The sequence below is a fragment of the Lithobates pipiens genome, unplaced genomic scaffold, assembly GCF_037356315.1.
Source record: "Lithobates pipiens isolate NorthernLeopardFrog02 unplaced genomic scaffold, aLitPip1_a1.2 Scaffold_30, whole genome shotgun sequence".
NCBI classification, from domain to species: Eukaryota; Metazoa; Chordata; class Amphibia; order Anura; family Ranidae; genus Lithobates; species Lithobates pipiens.
In genome coordinates, this window is record NW_027507791.1 from 149,747,947 (window position 1) to 149,770,323 (window position 22,377).

The 22,377-nt window shown below is 47.7% G+C and overlaps 1 protein-coding gene across 1 annotated transcript in view; it reads right to left on the bottom strand.

Moving 5' to 3' along the window:
* LOC143942237 (uncharacterized) overlaps positions 1–22,377 on the bottom strand; it is a 127,584-nt gene that overhangs the window by 69,129 nt on the left and 36,078 nt on the right. The window contains exon 6 of the mRNA XM_077463486.1: positions 12,931–13,038. Coding sequence (XP_077319612.1) covers positions 12,931–13,038 — 108 coding nt within the window. The remainder of the gene's footprint in view (positions 1–12,930; positions 13,039–22,377) is intronic.

Sequence of the window (22,377 nt, forward strand, 5' to 3'; positions counted from 1 at the left end):
CCTTAGCTGTGACCTGCACATGCTCGATGGCCAGACTGGGGGAACTACAAGGATAACTCAACCAGCCTGTCACCCAGCCGGCAGTTGATAAGATGAAAGATCCTGAGATCTTCTATCTTGCGCAAAAGTATAAATCCTGCATCAAAAAAAAAAATGGACCAAAGGGCCCGCAGGATTCCTAGGTCATTCTCCTTCACTAGGCAAAATAAAACTGAGGCTGCTGGGACAGTGGGGAGGTTTGTTAGCACAGGGTCCGCCCCCTGGGCGGTACTGACAATTCTGTGTATCGTGTTACAATTTTTGCCTAGTTCTCCTAGTGGTAGGCTAACAAACCCATTTAGTTACAGAGAGGAGCTGTGTCGGTCGGTGAATATAAGAGAAAAGTAGCTTTCGACAGAATGAGGAAGGAGATGGCCTTATAATAGAGTATGCCCAACAGACATCTTAACATGCATTTGAGAGCAGTGGCATCTACTGCAGAGATTCAAAAAGATTGCGAAAGAGGCTGGAAGGACTAGGCAAACTTCCAGAAGAATGCAAAAACGACAGGACCTTTCTTCTTGGAAAACTCAAGCCAGATATAATCGCCTTTCAGGGACGCAGAGGGGATGAGTGGTTAAAGGTAATTCTAGAAAATCTGTTCCAGAAGAGGAAAAAAGCCTTCCACAGACGAGACCTCTCTTATAAGCAAATGCCTGTTTGTGTAACCAGGGTAACAAAGGTCATCAGCTTAGCCAGTTGCTAAGGAAAAGCCTGGCAGAAGGTGGCACTAAGGTCCTCAAGGAAAAAATGAGAATATTAGCCTGTAGCAGCTGATCTAAATTTATTGCAGTCGGCAGTACAATCTAGGGTTAGTCCCGGTCAACCTCTCTCAGGGCATGCCCCTCAGTCCTAGGAACTGGATCACACTTGCCAATCTCCATGACCAGAGGTCACACTGCCAGGGTAAAACTGCACTGCTCAATGCTTCAATTTTTTGACGTTTTCTTATGCAGGGAAAACTTACAAGCCATTGCCAGAGCGAATTTTGACAGGTTCCCGATGAAATGGACAAAATTCAAGCCATGGGTGAACCGGTGAGCGTTCTCCCTTTAGACATCCTTTGGCCAGAAAATGGAGGAAAGCCAGGAAGAAAATTGTTAGCTTTACAGCATCTGTATCCAATCAGAATATTCAGACAGCCATGAGAGCTAGCTGTCACAAAACAAAAGCTGGCAGGAGATGTGGGGAATCAAGCAAAATCACATTGTATAGCCAGCTTTAGGCATTCCAGAGGAGAAAACTAAAATATTGAAAAATATTGCACATAGCAGGAAACCAAAAGTGCCTTCTCTTATATTTTCTCTTATATTTTGGATAGTGATTTTTGTAGATCAAATGTTGTTTTCTCCCTCCCTGCAGCCAATTAAGAAGATCTTTAACAATCATACGTGAACAAGGGTTTGGCCTACAATTTCAGTACAGGGTAGGTTTTGGTCCTATCAGAAATTACAGGTAAACAATAGGTATATCCTTTGGTTATACAGCTTTTAAAAGACCATTTGAAATAAAATCCCCTAGATGGCCAAGGTAAAGTTTCTCCATTATTTAGTTCTCTAAAGCTTAACCCATTAAAACCAGTGGACCTAACTTAACTTGACACTAATGCCACGTACACACAACCAGACTTTTTGACAGCAAAGGTCCGACGGAACGAGTCCATTGGACAATTCGATCGTGTGTGGGCTCCATTGGACCTTTGCTTGCCAAAAATCCAGCGGACTTTAGAAATAGAACATGTTTTAAATTTTCCCGCTGGACCGAGAAATCTGTTCGTGTGTATGCTAGTCTGACGGACAAAAAACAACGCTAGGGGAGGGCGCATGCGCGGCCGCTCGCCGGATGACTGCTTAGTCCGCGAGCTCCGCACCGTCCGGGCCTAATATCTCCGACGGCGCCACACTGAGCTTCGAGCCCCGACCGCAAACGGCACGAGCGGACGGAGGACACACCCGGGAATCCCGGGATGGCAGGAGGGACAGCAAGGAGAGACCTCTCCCGTGTTTTGAACACGGGACCGAAACCCGCGGCCCATTCCAAGATGGCGCCGGACACCGCCGCACGAGGAGACATGCTGGAGGAGGAGGACTCCATAGCCGACCCACCGCTGCGCTCGGCAGGGCTCCCAGGCCCCACTGTGAGTACAAACTCCACAGCCTGCTTATCCCCCTCCTCCACAGAATCCCTTATAAGCAGGGTCCTGGATGAAATGCCGCTCTCACCTATGGAGGACATTACAGCCAGCCCAGGAGGCACTATGGCCTTCACGCCAGGCTCTCACCCCTCTCCTCAGGATTTTTCCATCCATGGTCGCTCTATTCGGCACCATGTTAGCCAGGAGTCTCTCACAAAACGCTACCCAAATCACCTCCGTCATTCAAGCTGAACTACAGCACTTGGGTAATAGAATAGAAACGATTGAACAAAAAGCAGACCAAACAATATCCAGAGTAAATCAAAACACCGCGCGAGTTCAGGACCTGCAGGACCAACTTGAAACTGCGTTCTCCAAAATTGACGACCTTGAGAATCGCTCGAGGAGATACAATTTCCGCATCAGAGGAGTCCCTGAATCTTTCCAGGACTCGGCCCTAGTTGTCCAAACATTCATTAAGGAACTCATTCCGGACATCCCTGACCACCGCCTTGAAATGGATCGCGCCCACAGGGCTCTGCAAGCCCCGCGCCAAGATGGGCTCCCGAGAGACATTATAGTTAAACCACACTTTTACAAAGTTGAGGAAGTTATGCAACGGTCAAGGGGTGGAGGACCCCTTACGTTCCAGGGGCACCCCATACAAATCTTTGCAGATCTATCGCCTTTCACCATTCAAAAGAGGAGATCACTGAAACCGCTCCTTCTAGCACTTTCCCAGAAATCGATCGCTTACAGGTGGTCCTTCCCATTTCGCCTCTCGTTCTCCTTTAATTCAAAATCCTACGGCTTCTCATCGTTTCAGGAAGGTGAAAAGCTCCTACTCCACCTTGGTCTAATCTCTAGGGACCCCGACCCATCTCCGACAAGCACAACCCCAGTGGCTCCCTCCAAAAGACCACCACCATCAAGTCCCATCGCACCTGCATGGCAGAAGCGCTTGTCCAAGAAGTCTAAGGATTCCAAGCCACCGTAAAGACATCATCCAGACTGGGGTCGGTATGGACCCGCAACACTCCCTTTGATCCAGTCGGATCCTCTGATGTACTTTGGGTCTTTTTGACTCAATTTATTTTTTTCCCATTGTACTGACACGCAGAACTTACAACAACTGACAATTGTCTCTGACTCCCCCCCCCCCCCCCTTTTTTTTTTTTGTCCTGTTATCCACAAAGCTATACTGGTTATTGTCTTCATGTTTTTGTCTTATGGGTACCCTAATTCCGCTAGTATGTTATTAAGGTTCAGCACTTACAGCTTGGAAGAGCCACCCCTAGGTTCTCTACAGGCTGATGGGGGTAGTACTTTTCTTCATACTCGTCTCTCTTGGTTTTACTACAAATTCAAACGCAGAAGGTATTTCCCCGGTCCCCCGGACCCCTGAACCTCCCTGACCCTAACCGGGGGCGGATGGGGGATGGGGGGTAGGGGAATACACATTCTCTGTTCCATGAAAATCTAGTTTGGGGCTAAACCCTTTAGCAACTGTTTAGGCCACAGGAGAAGGCCAGGACGGTTGTCCTGCGCCTCCACACCTTCCTACCCGATAGGGGGATCCCTTTGGTTCCTCCTACGGTGGGGAGGCCTCGTGCTCCTTCCTTTCATGGAAGGAACACTCTTTCGATTTTGTTTGGGGCTGGGTGTGATGGGGTGTGGGAACGGGTTCTCACACTTCATCTGGGGATTTTTGCATATCTGTTCAATGTTAATGTTTACGGATGTCTCTTTTCTTTTATTGTTTCTCCTAGCAGGTCAATCTTTCTACTTCTCAACCTCCAACCCTCCTTTCCTATCTCCCTTCCGAAGGTCATCTAATCATACATCCTTTCAAGATTTGGCGGCTTCAGTCCTCACTTTACCAGGTAGGTCCCACTCTCTCCCAGTTGATACCTCCCACCTGATCCATGCCAGTACATAACGCCATCGCTTCGCCCTTTTCCATAGTGTCTCATAATGTCCAGGGCCTTAATTCCCCTGTTAAAAGAAGGAAACTGTTCAAATTGTACCAATCACAAAAAATTTCGGTCCTCCTGCTTCAGGAGACCCACTTCCCTAAATCCTTCCAGCCCTCATTCCTACACCAACACTTTCCCCAATTCTACCTCTCCAACGCCGAAAACAAAACAAAGGGTGTTGCTATCTGCTTCTCTAAACACTTAAATTTTTCCATGTCACGGGTTCTCACTGATCCCTTAGGTAGATATATCCTTGTGAAAGGCACCATAGATGGGTCGCTTCACACTTTTGTCTCGTATTACGTGCCCAATAAAGGTCAAGACAAATTTTTCATTTCTCTGCTGACTACAATCTCCCCACACCTGGAGGGGGTTGTCGTCCTTGGTGGGGATTCAAACATTACCTTTGACATTTCTCTAAACAAATCTGGCTCTGGTCCCTCAAGACCAAAGCAACCTTCCAAACAGAGTACCAGAATAACCAAACTCCTCTTTAAGTCAGGTCTAGTGGATATTTGGAGAGAACTCAACCCCCTCACCAAGGACCACACCCACTACTCGGCCCCACAAAAATCTTACGCCAGGATAGATCATATTTTCCTTCGCGGTACTAACGTGTCGTTAGCTACAAAGTCCAACATCAAAGACTCCCCTATTTCAGACCATTCCATGGTTACACTTTTTCTCCGCAATTCTTCTACCGCAAACAAGGAATTTAAGTGGCGTCTCAACGAGTCTCTGCTTAGTAACCCGGCTCACTGCTCCATGCTAGAACGGGATTTGAAAGACTACTTTCTAGCTAACGATACCGAAGATATTTCCCCCGCAACGTTGTGGGCAGCCCACAAGGCAGTAATGAGGGGCAAAATTATGCAATTTTCATCCCAATTAAAAAAGGCACATAGAGCTGAAATAACCAAACTCTCCAATGAATTTCAGGCGTCCTGTAAACGCAACAAGCGAGAACGTACACAATCCTCTCGGGAAGATTTGGAATCTTCCAGGATCAGGCTCAACTTGGCCCTCACCACCGAGGCTGAAAAACATCTTCGCTGGTCTGGAGCCAGGTATTATATGCATAAAGATAAAATAGGCTCCAAATTAGCCACCAAATTGTCTCCCAAATCACGTCTCATGGCCTTCCCCAAGATATGGCTACCAACCGGCACCCAGACACAAAATCCGCAGAGCATTCTAGAATGCTTCCAAGATTTCTCCGCTTCCCTATATAAAGATGACAAACCTAGCCCTCTCCCAAATATTGAGGAGTTCCTAGATTCCATACCCCTGCCTAAACTCTCCAGGGATCATGCAGAGCTACTTGATCTACCCATTTCAGAGTCGGAGGTTCTGGAGACTATACATAAGCTCAAATTAGGTTCCGCCCCTGGCCCCGACGGCTTCTCAGCCGGCTACTATAAAAAAATTTCCAATATCCTAGCGCCTTACTTGTCTAGATTTTTCAATTCTCTTAGCCATGGTTCTCCCCTGGATAAAGCCTCCAACCTGGCATACATTTCGGTCATTCCGAAACCCGGAAAGGACCCGTCCTTAGTAGGCAATTATCGCCCGATCTCTTTGATCAATAATGATCTCAAACTTTTAACGAAAATAATGGCAAACCGTTTATCCTCTTTCATTGCTCAGTATGTTCACCGGGACCAAGCAGGTTTTATCCCGGGGAGACAAGGCCCGGACCAAATCAGAAGAGCTATTGATATAGTGTCTCTCCTTAACTCTCAATGGGATGGAGGACCCAAGCAAGAAGGGTTCCTCCTTTCCGTTGACTTACAAAAAGCGTTCGACACGGTCACCTGGCCCTATATCTTTACAGTCCTTGGGAGGTGGGGCATGGGTCCGAACTTTTTAGGCACCTTGAAATCGCTTTACTCTAATCCCAATGCCCAAGTAAGATTGCAAGGCAGGTACTCGGACACGTTCACTATCGAGAAGGGCACCAGACAGGGGTGTCCGTTATCACCCCTGATTTTTGCTATAACCATTGAGTCCCTAGCCATAGCCATACGCACAAACCCAGACATAAGAGGAGTTTCATGTGGTGCTCAGGAACATAAATGTGCCCTCTTTGCTGACGACCTTCTCCTTTTCATCACATCCCCCCTTATCTCTACTCCCAACATCCTTAAACTCTTGGAGCAATTTGGTAGAGCCTCTGGTCTCAAAGTCAACGTTGCTAAATCTGCCGCTCTGAACATATCTATCTCTCCAAACCTTCTCACAAACCTTCAAAATCACTTCCCATTTACCTGGAACTCATCAGCTATTCCCTATCTAGGAATAAACCTAACTAACAGTTATGATAAGTTATTTTCCAGTAACTTCCCCCCCATGTTCAAAAAACTTGAAGCCGACATGGCAATATGGTCAAAATATGATCTGTCCTGGCTGGGCCGCGTAAATTCTATTAAAATGACCCTGTTACCCCGCTTGCTTTATCTTTTCCGCTCTCTGCCAATTCCTATCAGGAAAGCCCAAATCATGCGATTCCAATCCTCCGTCCTGAAATTTATTTGGGGTTCTAAAGGCAGGAGATGTTCCAAAGACATCCTCTATAGACTCAAGACCCAAGGGGGCCTTGCTTTGGTGGTACTACCAAGCTGCGCAGATAGCCCAAATATCAGCAGCACACTCGAAAAACCCCAAACCAGATTGGCTACTAATAGAGAGGATGGCGACACCGAGACACACAATCGACTATTTACTCTGGTCTAAACCGCGTTTGCGGCCATCGATACTAGCCCCCACCCTCTCTCACTCTATGTCATTGTGGGACAGGCTCCAAATGCACTCAGCCCTGGCCTCCCCCATGCGACCACTTGCCCACCTCTTTAATAACTTTAATTTCCCGCCCGGACAAAATATTACAGCATTTAAGTGGTGGGTAGACAAAGGCTTGTACAGGATCGGACATTTCCTACATACCACAGGACCTCTCCCACTGGCGTACTGTGTGAGTAAATTAGAAATGCCCCCCACTGAACGATACAGACTATTACAAATTTCTCACTTCCTTCGGTCCAAATGGCCTCTAAACTCTACACCCCCTCTACCGACTCCTTATGAAATATGGTGTGGCAATATGCTGGAGGATCAGAGGGGTGGTATCTCCATTATTTACAACTCTCTAGCCAAGAATGCCACCAAGCCATTATATGCCCGACTTTGGGAACAAGATCTGGCAGTAGAGTGGGACCTACCCAAATGGTATTCACAATTTCACAGATCATTCAAAAACATTATGAATATTTCTCTAATGGAAGCTAGTATTAAACTCATGGTGCGTTGGTATCTAGTACCGACCACACTGGCCAAGATTTTTCCGGACGCTTCCCCTTTATGTTTTAGGGGTTGCGGGCTTACTGGCTCCCTATTTCATATATGGTGGACCTGCCCCAGGATACGGAAATTCTGGAACAATTTTTTCCACCTGTTGAGGAAAATTACGGGTACAGCTGTTCCACAGCTACCCGAGATAGCACTTCTTAATGCCAGTGTGGACAGGACTCCCAAACACACCCAAGCCTTAATTTTCTATATGCTCTTAGGAGCTAGAATTACTATAGCTAAACATTGGAAAAGACCCACGGTACCCATGCACGTCATGAAAAGGAAAATTTCTTGGATCATGGCCCAGGAAAAAATCGTTGGTACACTACTGGATAAAACCCACAAATTCCAATTGATCTGGGAACCATGGGCGAATTATGTCAGAGTTCCTATAATTCCAGGGACCTAGATTTCTAAGGCCGCTCTTACCCGATTAGATGACCTTCCCTCCTTATCCTCCCCTTTTCCCACCCTTCTTATGGACCTGCTAGTCCTCTCTTTCTTCCCTGCCTTCTTTCTCTTTCTAATCCTGTTCCTTTTCCCTCTCTCTCTGGTTTAGATGGTTTATTCCAGTGTTTTGGTCTCTTATATCCAGATATGACAGAAGGCAGAGGCCCCCTGGCACAGCTAGGTTACCTCACATTCGCACTGGGTTTGCTTTGGCCTTTCAGTTCAGCATTCCTGCTACAGGTGTAGGTTCCTCTCAGACCCCTACACACAGCGATTGATAAGTGGACTTATTATTGGTTTATCTATGTGCTAGATATATGGAATAGGCAGCCCACTGCTACACTATCTCTTGTGGGCCATTCAGAGATGGGGTTGGGGTGAGAGGCCGTCTCCACAGTGTGCTCCCCTTGGGGTGGGGTACGGCTTCCCCCAGCAATCCATCTTCCTATCAGGTATGGGTTTATAGCCTGGGGCCTCAATAGTGTATATTCCTCATAGTTGCCTCTCTGGATTGTTGCTCCCTTTTCAATGTAAATGTGACTGTTTTCTACTTTATGTAACGTCTGTTAAACACTGGAATGTCATTATGCACCCCCTGACTTTGAAAAGGGGAGGTGCTCTCTCTTGTTTGTTTTGTTTTTATTTTGCAAAATTCAATAAAAATATTGAAAGAAAAAACAACGCTAGGGCAGCTATTGGCTACTGGCTATGAACTTCCTTATTCTTGTCCGGTCGTACGTCATCACGTTAGAATCCATTGGACTTTGGTGTGATTGTGTGTGGCCAAGTCCGTTCATTCGGAAAGTCCATCAGAACTCTGCCGAAAGTCAGTCGGAAAGACCATCAGACCTAGTCGGTCGAAAAGTCCAGTCGTGTGTACGCGCCATAAATGTCATATTTCATTTTGCACGTGTTAACATGCTTATTTTAGGCCAGAAGCCTGAAACTCCAAAATATTATACGGTATATTTTCTGAAAGCAGAAACCCTGTAGAATAAAACAGTGGCAGTTTTTTGGCTACTGTTTATCTAATCTATATATTCAGAAAACATACACTCAAATGAATGTTAATACAAACACAATATAATCCCATTTTTTTTGGTAAGATATAAAAGATAAGGTTGTCACTTAATGTGACTCAATCTCAACTCCTCAATCTAAAATATTAATAGTGACTTACGCTCTCCTACCTTTCTTCTTCACCAAGGCATACCCCCCCCCATCCCATCCACTTATTTGCCATAGCAATTGGATGGCTTCAATGATATAAACCTTGGAAGGAAAACTGAACATATAGAGCTGGACGGCAATTATTTAATACTGTTGAATCCATAATATGGGTCCTTACCCAACCTCAGCCACATACCATAGAAGAACTTGGTTAAAATTCAAGCGTTAAAACTATAAATGGAAAAATCTGTCATTTTATGGCTGTATCCTCCCAGTTACCCACTGCTACCCAGTCTTCCTCCCCTTTGAGCATTGTGCTATTACTTACAGTGCATCTGGGAAGTATTCACAGTGCTTCAGTTTTTACACATTTTGTTATGTTACAGTCTCATTCCAAAAAGGATTAAATTCATTATTTTCCTCAAAATTCTACAATCAATACCCCATAAACGACAATGTGAAAGAAGTTTGTTTGAAATCTTTGAAAAATTATAAAAAAAAAACCTCCACATGTAAATAGATATTCACAGCCTTTGCCATGACACTCAAAATTGAGCTCAGGTGCATCCGGTTTCCACTGATCACTTTAAAAGGGACACACCTCTCTATCTAAAAGGTCCTACTTTAACAGTGCATGTCAGAGCACAAACCAAGCCATACAATCAAAGGAATTGTCTGTAGACCTCCAAGACAGGATTGTATTGAGGCACAGATCTGGGGAAGGGTACAGAAGCATTACTGCAGCACTGAAGGTACCAATGAGACAGTGACTGCAATCATCTGTAAATGGAAGACATTTGGAACCACCAGGACTGTCTTTAATATTGATTGGACCCTGGGCAAAAATGTTCTTGCCCCCCCCCCCATGCAATTTTACTCTCCACCTGCTCTGAGACATACAATAAGTAACAGCTAGACTTAAAATCATTTTACTGTATCAGATCAAGCAGAAATTGTGATTGGTTGCCAGCAGTTACAGCATATCATTACTGCTTACTGACTGGTTAGTAGAGGTTACAGACCAGATTACGGCTCACTGATTAGTTGCTAGAGGTTATAGCACATCATCCATCACTGCAGGGGAGCATAATATACATATGAATGCTGCCTTTATTTACATATCAATGCCACCGGCCGCAACTATTTACTTAGTAATGCCACAGCTATTTACATATGAATGCCGGTTATTTACATGTAAACACAGGGTCTGCAGATAAGTCATCTGTACACAACAATAGGGCAGAGCTGAGCATCATTAGTACCGGCACTTCACACTGAGATATCGGGACACAGCAGAGGACTAAAACTTCAAGGGACAAGGGAATTCAAACTGGGATAGTTGGCAAGTATGAGGCAGCTGTTTTGGGCCCCACAACAATGACAGGGCCCAGGGCAGCTGCCCCTTTGCCCTGCCTTAAAGACGGCCCTGCCGCCCGGCCAAACTGAGCAATCGGGGGAGAAGGGCCTTAGTCAGGGAGATGACCAAGAAACCGATGGTCACTCTGACAGAGCACCAGCATTTTTTTGTGGAGAGAGAACCTAAAAAAAGGCACATGACAGGCCACCTGGAGTTTCACCAAACGCACCTAAAAGACTCTCAGACTATGAGAAACAAAATTCTCTGGTCTGATGAAACAAAGATTGAACTCTTTGGCTAGAATGGAAAGTGTCATGGTGGTGGCAGCATCATGATGTGGGGAAGTCATGGCGAACCTTGGCACCCCAGATGTTTTGGAACTACATTTCCCATGATGCTCAACTACACTGCAGAGTGCAAGAGCATCATGGGAAATTTAGTTCCAAAACATCTGGGGTGCCAAGGTTCGCCATCACTGCTGTGGGGAAACTGGGAGACTAGACAGGATTGAGGGAAAGATGAATGAAGCAATGTACAGAGACATCTTTGATGAAAACCTGCTCCAGAGCACTCTGGACCTCAGACTGGGGCAAAGGTTCATTTTCCAACAGGACAATGACCCTAAGCATACAGCCTAGATAACAAAGGAGTGGCTATGGGACAACTGTGTGAATGTCTGAGTGGCCCAGCCAGAGCCCAGACTTGAACCCGATTTAACATCTGTGGAGAAATCTGAAAATGGCTGTGCACCAACGCTCCCCATCCAAACTAATGGAGCTTGAGAAGTCCTGCAAAAAAGAATGGGAGAAACTGCCCAAAAAAATAGGTGTGCCAAGCTTGTAGTATCATACTCAAAAATACTTGAAGCTGCAATTGGTGCCAAAGGTGCTTCAACAAAGTATTGAGCAAAGGCTGTAAATGCTTATGTACATGAGATTTTTTTTTTCTTTTTTTATAAATTTGGTAAAATTTCAAACAAACGTCTTTCACGTTTTCATTATGGGGTATCGTTTGTAGAATTATGAGGAAAATAATTAATTTAATTTAATTCATTTTGTAATAAGGCTGTAACATAATAAAATGTGGAAAAAGTGAAGTGCTGTGAATACTTTCTGGATGCACTGTAAATACCTGATGATTTTAAATATTTAAAAAAAAGGAAAAAAAGGAGAAAGTCGCCCTGGGACTTTAAATGAGGTGGTCACAGTTAGCCACTGAGTGACAAGAGTAATAACAGTATGAAGGTTCATTAAAATTAATGATCTCACAAAACGTGCGTCGGGTTTTCTGATGCTTGCATTTGTATATGCTGCATTGTATAAGGTTTGTATCAACTTTATTTATTTTCTTTATCATGTTCAAATCCATTGGCTGAGTGAATATGCTATATTATCCATGTATGTACATTAACTTTAATAAACATTCATACTGTTATTACTCGTCACTCCGGCTAACTATGACCACCTCATTTAAAGTCCCAGGGCGACTTTCTCCTTTTTTTGTATATGTTTATAGGGATGGAGGTGTATCACCGGTGACTGCAGACCTTTTATTTTAAATTAAAGACCCTTCCTTGGACCATACAAAAAATATTAACTCCTTGATGCATTATATCAAAAACAAATATGGTCTAAATTTTCCCTGTATAAATCTGGTTTGGTTTGACAAAAGGGGCAGAGTCCTGACACACGTTACCACGCCCCCTGCACAGAGTGACGCCATCCACGAGGGGAGCTGATCCTTGCAGAGGTGGCTTAAGGGACCCAGAAGCTGCCACACAAGTCGGACAGCTTGAAATACAGCTGCCAGCACTACTGCACTTCACCTCTACTTCCATCCAGCCGCTTCCCAGCCAAACTCTGCAGTTGCCAGCCGCTTGCCTGTTTTCTGCAGCTCCAGAGAACATGCCGACTTTTTTTTATAAAAACCAGTGAGTGCATTACTTTTATTTATAGTTTTATGGAAATAAACAGGTTACACTTCGATGGAGTTGCCCTATCATTTGTTCTTCAGATATTTGAATATTGGCGAGTGTGCATTATATGCATGTGCAATAGGTATTCAATAAGCCAGTAAGCTTACTTTTGACAACTAGCTATGCCATTGCTTCATGCAGTACCAGGTAGACTCATCCAGTGCCCAGGGTGAAGATGCCAACCTGCGCTGCCCCACTGCAGCTGGCATCCCACAACCAGCTTTCACTGCACAATGCAACTCAAGGTCCACCAATGGGGTTTCACATGGACATGCAGGGACATTGCAGGAACTTCCTGTTGTGTTTTCTCTGCTAGTCTCCTTACCACAGTCAAGGATTTTTAAAGCTGGGTGGATGGAGCTTGATAGGCATTCAGTGACCCTAGTTCCCCTTCTGGTCGGCTCCCCTTCCTATTTATAGTAAGCAACGAGTAGATCAATTTTCAATAGACAGCCTGCTATTGACTATAGAATCCACTCACTGCCTGCTGTCAATCACAAGAGAGCAGAACTGAACAGGAACTAGTGCCTCAGCTTCCCCATTGGGTTCTGCCCAATCTCTCAGAATCAGGTTGCTAGGAGGTTTCCGGCTGTGAAGAGGACAGTGGGGGTTATTTACGAAAAGGGAAAATCGCTGTAGATCTGAGGGAAAGCTATGAAATGAGGGGAAGCTCTGCTGATTTTATTATCCAATCATGTGCAAGCTAATATGTTTTTTTTTTTTTACATGCCCCCCTCAGATCTACAGCGACTGCACTTCCAGCGCAAAGTGGATCTGCCTTTAGTACATAACCCCCAGTGTCCTTAACAAGCAGTGACAAGTTGGGAGGAGAGGGAGTAGCAGTGGCAAACTTTCTGTCTGCAACATCGCATCCAGAGATAGACACAGTGGGGTTGATTTACTAAAGGCAAATCCACTTTGCACTACAAGTGCACTTGGAAGTGCGGTCGCTGTAGATCTGAGGGGAAGGACTGAAAAGAGGGGAAGCTCTGCTGCTTTTATCATCCAATCATGTACAAGCTAAAATGTTTTTTAAATTTTCCTTGCAAGGAAAAAAGGCAAAGTGGATTTGCCTTTTCGTAAATAACCCCCTTTGCTTCTCTCCGTATGCCAGCTTAAACTTTGTCTTTGTGATTTTAAAGCTTTTTGTTTAATTAACCACTTCAATACCAGGCACTTAAACACCTTCCTGCCCAGACCAATTTTGAGCTTTCAGCACTGTCGCACTTTGAATTACAATTGCGCGGTCATGCTACACTGTACCCAAATTAAATTTTTATCATTTTTTTCCCACAAATAGAGCTTTCTTTTGGTGGTATTTGATCACCTCTACGGTTTTTATTTTTTGCGCTACAAATAAAAAAAATACCGAAAATTTTGAAAAAAAAAATGTTTTTTTTGTTTCAGTTTCAAAACTTTGTAAATAAGTACGTTTTCTCCTTCACTGATGGGCACTGATGGGGCTACACTGATGGGCACTGATAAGGCGGCACTGATGGGCACCAATGATGTGGCACCAGTGAAGTGGCACTGATGAGGTGGCATTGATGGACACTGACAGGCGGCACTGATGGGCGACACGGATGGGCGACACAGATGGACACTGATAGGTGGCACAAATTGGCACTGATAGCTGGCACGGATTGGCATGGATAGGCGGCACAGATGGGCATGGGTGGGCACTGATAGGCGGCACAGGTGGGCACTGATAGGCGGCAGTGACGATAGGCAGTGACGATAGGCAGTGATCAGCCGTGATTGGACACGGCTGATCACATGGTAAAGAGTCTCCGTCGGAGACTCTTTACCGAGATCGTTGTTGCCGGGTGTCAGACTGACACCCCGCAACAACGATCGCCGCAATGCACGCCCCCGGGGGCGCGCAGCGGCTCATAATCCTGATCACGTCATATGACGTCCAAACAGGATTATGAAACCACTTTGCCACCGTCAATTTGTAATAGGGCGGGCGGCAAGTGGTTAAAATAATAAACCTGTCATACTTGTCTGCTCTGTTCTATGGCTTTGCACAGAGCAGCCCTGATCTTCCTATTCTGGGGTCCACCGTCGTCACTCCTGACTCCTCCCCCACTGGCGATTGTCCTGATAGGAAGTTGTTTCCATTCGTGCATGCTCGATTTTGAGCTTTGCCCATGTCCCCCACACTTTGAGCACAGGTTTTAAATGACAACTGCAGGGCCAATTACTCCCACTGCTCTCAGCAAAGCATTGTGTGACAGGGGAGAAGAGTTGCTGCAGACATGCAAAGCACTGGATCAAGATTGGGCTCAGTTGAGTATTTAGGGGGTGGTGGGGGTGAGTTACTATTAAAAGGTGTTACTACCTTATTGCAGAGAATGCATTAAGGTACAACACAATTTACCTTTACAACCACTTAAAGTGGTAGTAAACCCGAAAACAAACGAAAAAATAAAAAGCAAACCCTGTAATACAAAGGCATAATGAGCCAGTTTGCATTGCATACTTGGCTTATTATGAAACACCTACCTTAGACCGAAGCTGTTGCTGCAGCCCCGCACACTGCTGTGACTGGCCACATGGCTCCCGGAGTTATTTCCTGGTTTGCGAGCTCCGGCCCTGCGATTACGTCACTACCGCACATGTGCACGGGAGCCACCGCTCACAGCACGTGGCTGAAGAAATGGCATGAGTGAGCCACTTCTTCAGTGCGCATGTCGTAGGCGCAAGCGTATATGGTAAATATCTCCTAATACTAAATATTTACAGTACCTACAGGCAAGCTCCATTATAGGCTTACCTGTAGGTACAAGTAGTGTAACGGGGTTTACAACCACTTTAACAACTTCCAGTTTAATTTTCTACAAACTGGAAGTAATAATTTTTAAATTTGGTGCAGAAATAGAGCCACTTTGTACAATTGTGGTATTAAGAATGCTCTTAAAGGGGTTGTAAACCTTCAAGGTTTTTCACCTTAATGCATAGAATAAAAAGGTGAAAAACCTCCTGTGATGCAGCAGCCCCCCAGAGCCCCCCCCCCCTTTTACTTACCTGAACCTGGTCTTTCCGAGCACAACAGCTCTAGCCGGTGTCTCGGGTTCCGATTCGATAGATTGATAGCAGCGCAGCCATTGGCTCCCCCTGCTGCCAATCCAAATCCAATGATGTGGGAGCCGGGGGCCGGGGCCAAGTCCTGAGGTCTGTGTGAAAGGACGCAGCATTAGCACAGGGGAGTACACCCATTTAAGGGCCCCGAGGGAAAGCAGCTCTCCCCTGGAGCACTCGAGAAGAGGAAGAGCCACTCTGTGCAAAACCAACTGCAGAGGAGGCAAGTATGATGTTTTTTTTTTGTTTTTGTTTTTTTAAACCCGAACCTTTACATATTCTTTAATCTGCCACACATTTTGGTAATGCTACTGGCAGCAGGACCTTTTAGAGGGCCATATTGCCAGAAAGGTGGAGCAAACACTTTACTGAATCAGCCAGCCTTCTGCCATTATTATTGCAGATTCTTAAATATTTTTGAAAGTACCCACTTAGTCTTATTTAATGCTACCCAGAACCCACATTGCTGACTAGGGAATGTGGCAGGATATCAGTCCAGAGTCTTCTCTCTTCTCCTGTTTACAGTAGGCAGGGAATTTCTGAGTGTTTACACCACTGCCTGCATGTAGACACTTCCAATTTGCTGTGCAGTGGCAGGGTCAAGAAGAGGAGCCTAGGGGGCGTGGCTTGACTATGGCGCTGTGAGGACGTGCCAAGAGGGAGCTCCGTGTCGAGACCGGCCCGATCACCGCATTCAGTCGGCGGCTTAACAGCGCAGCTTATGTCAGCAGCAGCCCTCGCTCCCGGGACACCGACCGCCTGCAGATCTGCCGACATCACGGCGTATTTCCTCCGCAATCCGGCCGCATTGCCTCAGGCCGCGGAAGCCAGCATGGCGCCGCCGCGCACCTCCACGGCCTCTGCTTCGCACAGCAGGAAGGCGGGTAAAGGCTCACAGCACACTCAGGCGGGACAGCGGTCACCGGAGCCGCGAGCTGACTCCCCGATCCCCTCTCCAGACATCCTGACTGAAGGGCCACATGCAGTGTCAGGGTTCGCCTCCCAGAGCCAGCCACCGCCGGAGGCCTGGAGAGAACTGATCTCGCTCCTCCCCACGAAGCAGGACATTGCAGAATCTACAGCTACAATCGTGAGTACCCTGTCCAGGGAGATTAATGAGCTTAAGCAACAAATAGACTCAGTAGACGCACGGGTGACCACTGTGGAGCAGGTTACAGGCACGCTGGAAGCCAGGGTACAGGCCCTGGAGAACGCCCAAGGGTCTCATGCTCGCCGCCTGATCTCGCTGCAGTTGTCCGTGGACGATGGGGAAAACTGTAGCCGTCGGAATAATGTGCGGATCCGTGGTCTTCCCGAGGCTACTTCGGGCAGTGACCTGAAATCCACAGTGACGGCCATCTTGAATGCTTATCGTGACTTGCCCCCGGCGGAGGAATTGGAGCTGGACCGGGTCCATCGCGCACAAGGCCCCAGAGGTGGGGATCCTGCTGCCCCGAGGGATGTTCTAGCCAGGGTCCATTTTTATTCTGTCAAAGAGCAGATTATGCGTCAAGCCTGGGCTAAAGGCCAGATGGACTTTGATGGTGCCACTGTACAAGTGCTCCCAGACCTGTCTCGACTGACTTTGAAGATGCGGGGGGTGCTGCGCCCTTTGCTGGATTCCATTCGGGGGATAGGGGCTACCTACAGATGGGGGCACCCCTTTCACCTGATCGTCATTAAGGGGAGTGACTCTTTTGCTCTGAGATGGCCTGATCAACTCCCGGACCTGTTCTCGTTTCTGGGGGTGCCTGCATCCCCTGTCCCGAACTGGCTGGACTGCCTGCCCCTCTCGGACAGCCCCCTGACCCTTCCACCTAGGCCTCAGCGGAATGGCAGGAGACGTCGTCGCTCCAGATCTCAACAGGCTCTCAGGGCCGACTTTGCTTCTCCGGAACCTTGAAGTACCCAGCTGGTGGACTACTGTTGATAAGTGAACTTTCTTATTGTATTTGTTACACAGGATTGGGGCTCATGAGGGGGAGTTTACCCGGGTGCACCTGGGGGGAGGTTGGGACCTCTTGCTCCCCGGGGGCTGCTTGCAGTGAAGTTACTTTTGGGGTTTTTGTTTCTTGTTTTTTCTGCTAGTCCTAACTTGGCTGTACTAGATTTGGGCCTAGTCCCATGGGGCGGGTGGAGGGGTGTGCCCCGGCATCCTCGCTGATGGTGATTGGTGGGGGCGGGCGCGGGTAGGAGGAGTGACGGGGGTCGGGTGGGCGGGGTTTACGGCTAGTTACGGAATGGGTATAGGCTTTTGGTTTGATATGTTCATTGTGCTCGTTAAAACCGGTGATTGGGTCTGGTCCGCACGTCTCTCAACTTTTAGACCGTGCCAGTTTTCCACACTCCACCAATAGGTTGCGCTAGTGTGCGCAAGATTTTTTATTTTTGTGATTTAGTAGGGCGCCGGGGTGGTTGCCTAAGTCACCACACTTCTTTGGTGCCAGCTTTTCTTTATCTCTTACTTACCTTCTTCTTCTCCTCTTTCTTCCCCCCCCCTTTTTTTTTTTTTTTCTTTCCTCCCCCCCCTATACCTTCTTTCCCTCGGGTCCGCCTGTGGCAATATGCCGCCCAGGCTACAATCCACAATGGGGGAGTCTACCCCAGGGGGTCAAATTTACGTCTTTAAATGTACGGGGCTTATCTACTCCTGAAAAACGGTCCAGGCTTCTGTCAGATCTGAAAAAGTCCCACACCCAAATAGCGTTTTTACAGGAGACGCACTTCAGGCAACGGGCGGTCCCCAGGTTGGGTAACAGAGGCTTCCCCACGGTGTACCATGCGCCCTCTCCCATCTCGAAATCTAAAGGGGTTAGCATCCTGATTGCGAAGTCGGTGCCCTGGACCCTGTTGGCACAGCGGGTGGACCCGCAGGGCCGTTTCCTACTGGTGAAGGGTAAGATTAGAGATGATATCATTACCATGCTGAATGTCTACTTTCCGAACTCGAACCACTTAGGTTTTATGAGAGCCTTGGCCCCTATACTTCTGGAGGCTAGTGAGGGGGTGCTCTTGATGGGTGGGGATCTCAACTACGCTCAGGAACCACTGGTGGACGTGTCCAGGGGGGCGTCACACCTTACTTATTCCTGCCTCAAAAAACTGAGGGCGGAACTACATGGTCTGAACTTGATTGATCCTTGGAGGGTCCTGCACCCGGCGGAGAGGGATTATACTTACTTCTCCCCGGTGCATCATACTTACTCCAGGATTGATTGCTTTCAGATCCGACATAAAGACCTCCCCATGGTGACTTCTGCCCAGATTGACCATATTTCTTTCTCGGATCACGCCCCAATACATTTGACTCTGGCTTGGGACTTGGACGTCCGCTCGCCCCCCACTTGGCGGCTCAATGAATCCTTGCTGCAGGACCCTGACACTCGGACAGAGATAGGGGAGACACTTAAGTGTTATTTTCGGGAGAACGTAGACCCGGCCTTGAGCCCTTCGAGCGCGTGGGAGGCACATAAGTGTGTAGTGAGGGGGGTGTTGATTCGGATTGGAGCGCAGAAAAAACGGGAGAGAAATAGGCAAATTGAAGCATTGATCAGGAAGGTGCGCTCTCTTGCACTTCTGCACAAGAGGTCTCTAGCGGCAACTCATTTGGAGGCCCTGGCCCAGGCCAGGGAGAACCTGCGGGGCCTTCTGTATCAGAAGACGGTTTCTCGGTTGGCTTGGGCGAAACGTTCACTTTTTGAATATTCCAATAAGCCTAGTGCGATGCTGGCGAGAGCCCTTCGGGGTCCGAGACAGCGCACCTTTATCCCCTATATTACTACTAGACAGGGCTCTAGGGTTAATACGTCTAAGGACATGGCGAGGGAATTTTTTGACTATTACCAGGACCTTTATAATCTCCACAGGGGGGAGAGCGCAGAAGCAATCGCGTCTAGACAGGTGGCGGCAGGTGAGTACGTCGGGGCCTCTGGGATGCCGACTCTTCCTGCGGAGGTCTGTGACTCCCTGGAGGTGGACATTTCCGCAGAGGAATTTCAGGTGGCACTGGCTCAAATGGAGCCCCGGAAGGCACCAGGACCTGACGGCCTCACTTTGTCGTACTACCGCACTTACACGGACCTTCTAGCACAGCACTTCCTGCGGACGTTTAATGCTGCGAAGGGGGGCGATGGACTGCATATAGACTCGCTTAGGGCATACATATCCTTGCTTCCCAAGGAAGGCAAGGACCCGTCGCAGTGTGGGAGCTTCCGCCCAATTGCACTCCTGAACGTTGATTTGAAGCTTTTCGCGAAGATCCTTGCCAACCGATTAGCACCTCATATCCCAAATTTAATACACTTCGATCAAGTGGGGTTTGTCCCCATGCGAGAAGCCCGAGACAATACGACTCGGGTCCTCAACTTGATTCATGCAGCTCGGGTGGGGGGGGGAGGCCCTTTCTACTGCTTTCCACCGACGCAGAGAAGGCCTTTGACAGAGTGGCCTGGCATTTTTTGCGGGCCACTCTGTCCCATATCGGCCTGGGCCCATGTATGCAGGGCTGGATAGCGGCGTTATATTCCAAACCCTCGGCGGCTGTGCGCGTGAACGATTGGCGCTCTGACTTTTTTCCAATTACGAATGGGATGAGGCAGGGTTGCCCCCTGTCCCCCCTTATTTTTATTTTGAAACTAGAACCCTTCATGTGCCATATACGCAATGATCCAAACATAACCGGTTTTCGGAAGCCCTCGGCCCACCACAAGCTCGCAGCCTACGCGGATGATTTAATTTTTTTTGTTTCCACTCCCCATGTCTCCCTTCCGAATATTTTGGAAGCACTCCACGTATACGGAGCCTTGTCGAATTACAAGGTCAATTGCGCCAAGTCCGCAGTCCTGAACGTCTCTGTCCCTGACGCGGAGACTCGTGGTCTTCGCTCGGCTTTCCAATTCCACTGGGCAGCTGATTCTATTAAATACTTGGGGATCAATGTTACTTCGGACCCGGCGCAATTGTACCTGAATAATTATACCCCCCTGTTGCACAGGCTGAAGTCCGACTTGGAGAGATGGCACTCCCTGGCGTTAGACCAAAGGGGGAGACCAAGGGGGGGTGGGTCTCCCCGATTTGTGTAGGTATTACAGGGCGACTCTGCTGACTAGGGTCGTGGATTGGCATTGCCACGGCCCACACAAACAGTGGGTGAAGATGGAGATGGAGGATGCGTCCATCCCTCTCTTGACCTCCCCGTGGCTCCTGGCATCCCCACCCAGGGATCTACGGGACCACCCGCTCATCGGGGCAACACTGGCAGTGACGAGGAGGTTATTCCCTACCACCGATATCTCGCCCCTCCCTTCCCCAATGACCCCGATAGTGGGGAATCCAGAATTTCCCCCGGGGTTCACTAACAAACGATTGCGGCAGCTGGTGGATTCGGGTAAGCGAGGGGCGTGGCCTGCTGGGGATCTCCCGAGTCTACAGGCTGTGGCGGGACTTACAGAGCCACCACTCGACGCGTACAGCGCATACCAACTCCGGCACTTCTTACTGGCGATCCAAAAGACCCCCTATGTGCCCAGAGGCCTTACCCCTTTCGAGACGTTGTGTCATGAAACGGAACCTGTGCGGCACTCACTCTCCTTGATATATACTCTATTGGCTTCTCTAGATGGGGGATCACCACCTGCGTACATTCACCAGTGGGAAAAGGACCTGGGTACCCGTTTCACCCCGCAGCAGATAGGGAAGATATTGCTTTTGACCCACAAAGCTTCCATCGCTAGTTATATTCAGGAGTCGGGATACAAAATAGTCTCCCGATGGTATAGGGTCCCATACCTCCTGAACAAGATGAATAACTCAATCCCCAACAACTGTTGGAGATGCTAATCTGCGGCGGGGACTATGGTCCATATCTTCTGGTCATGCCCTGCATTAGGCACATTCTGGAATGATGTGGCGGCAACAATTAAAAAACTGACGTCGGTAGACTTACAGGGTGACCCGGCGGCGTGCCTACTCCATCTGACGAATAGACCTGTGCAAAAATATAAACAGACTTTGACAATGCAACTCTTGAACGCAGCGCGGGTATGCATCCCTGCAATGTGGAGGCAATCTCGGCCCCCGTCTAGGGCCCTGTGGTTTTCCAAAATCAATTTTATCCTCCGTATGGAGGAATTGACTGCCACCCTCCACAATACAGAAGAAAAATTCTGCGAGAAATGGAGACCTTGGAGGTACTTTACAGGTACAACGGAATACCTGCGGGAGAGGGTATCTGCTGCCGACTCGGGGACCGATTAGAGGCTCCTGTCATTAGTGCATGCGGAGATGGGTGTGCTGCTCTAGCCCTGGAGGTAGAGGTGGGCTTTCGTGGGGCCCCCTTATACTTGCTCCCCCCCCCCTTTTTTTTTTTTTCTCCCTCCTCTTTTCTTTCTCTTTCTTTCTCTGTCTATCTTTTCTGAGCGACTCAATTTTGACCTGAACAGGTCTGTGGTATGTCTTGCGGACCCATAGTGTCCGTATAGCTATTACAATGGTGAGGGTCTGTGGATGTTTGCGAGAGGGGTGTCGCGTGGTTCACGTACACCCCCCTCGGCCTGTTACTCTAAATGTGTAGGAGGATATTGTTTTTTTTCATCATAGGTTCACGACTACAAATACCTCTTATATGTGAGACTGTTTATGAATATGCATACTTCTTTCTAGTGTATGTTTATGGTCATGATGTGCAGGATCAGGTTTATTTGTGATTGTTTTGCTTACTGTATCTGTCCTGCTTTGAAAACTGAATAAAGGAATTGAAAAAAAAAAAAAGAAGAGGAGCCTAAAGCCATGACCTCTGCACAAGGGGACTGTCTGGGACCGGCCGATGCTGGATTCACTACAATTC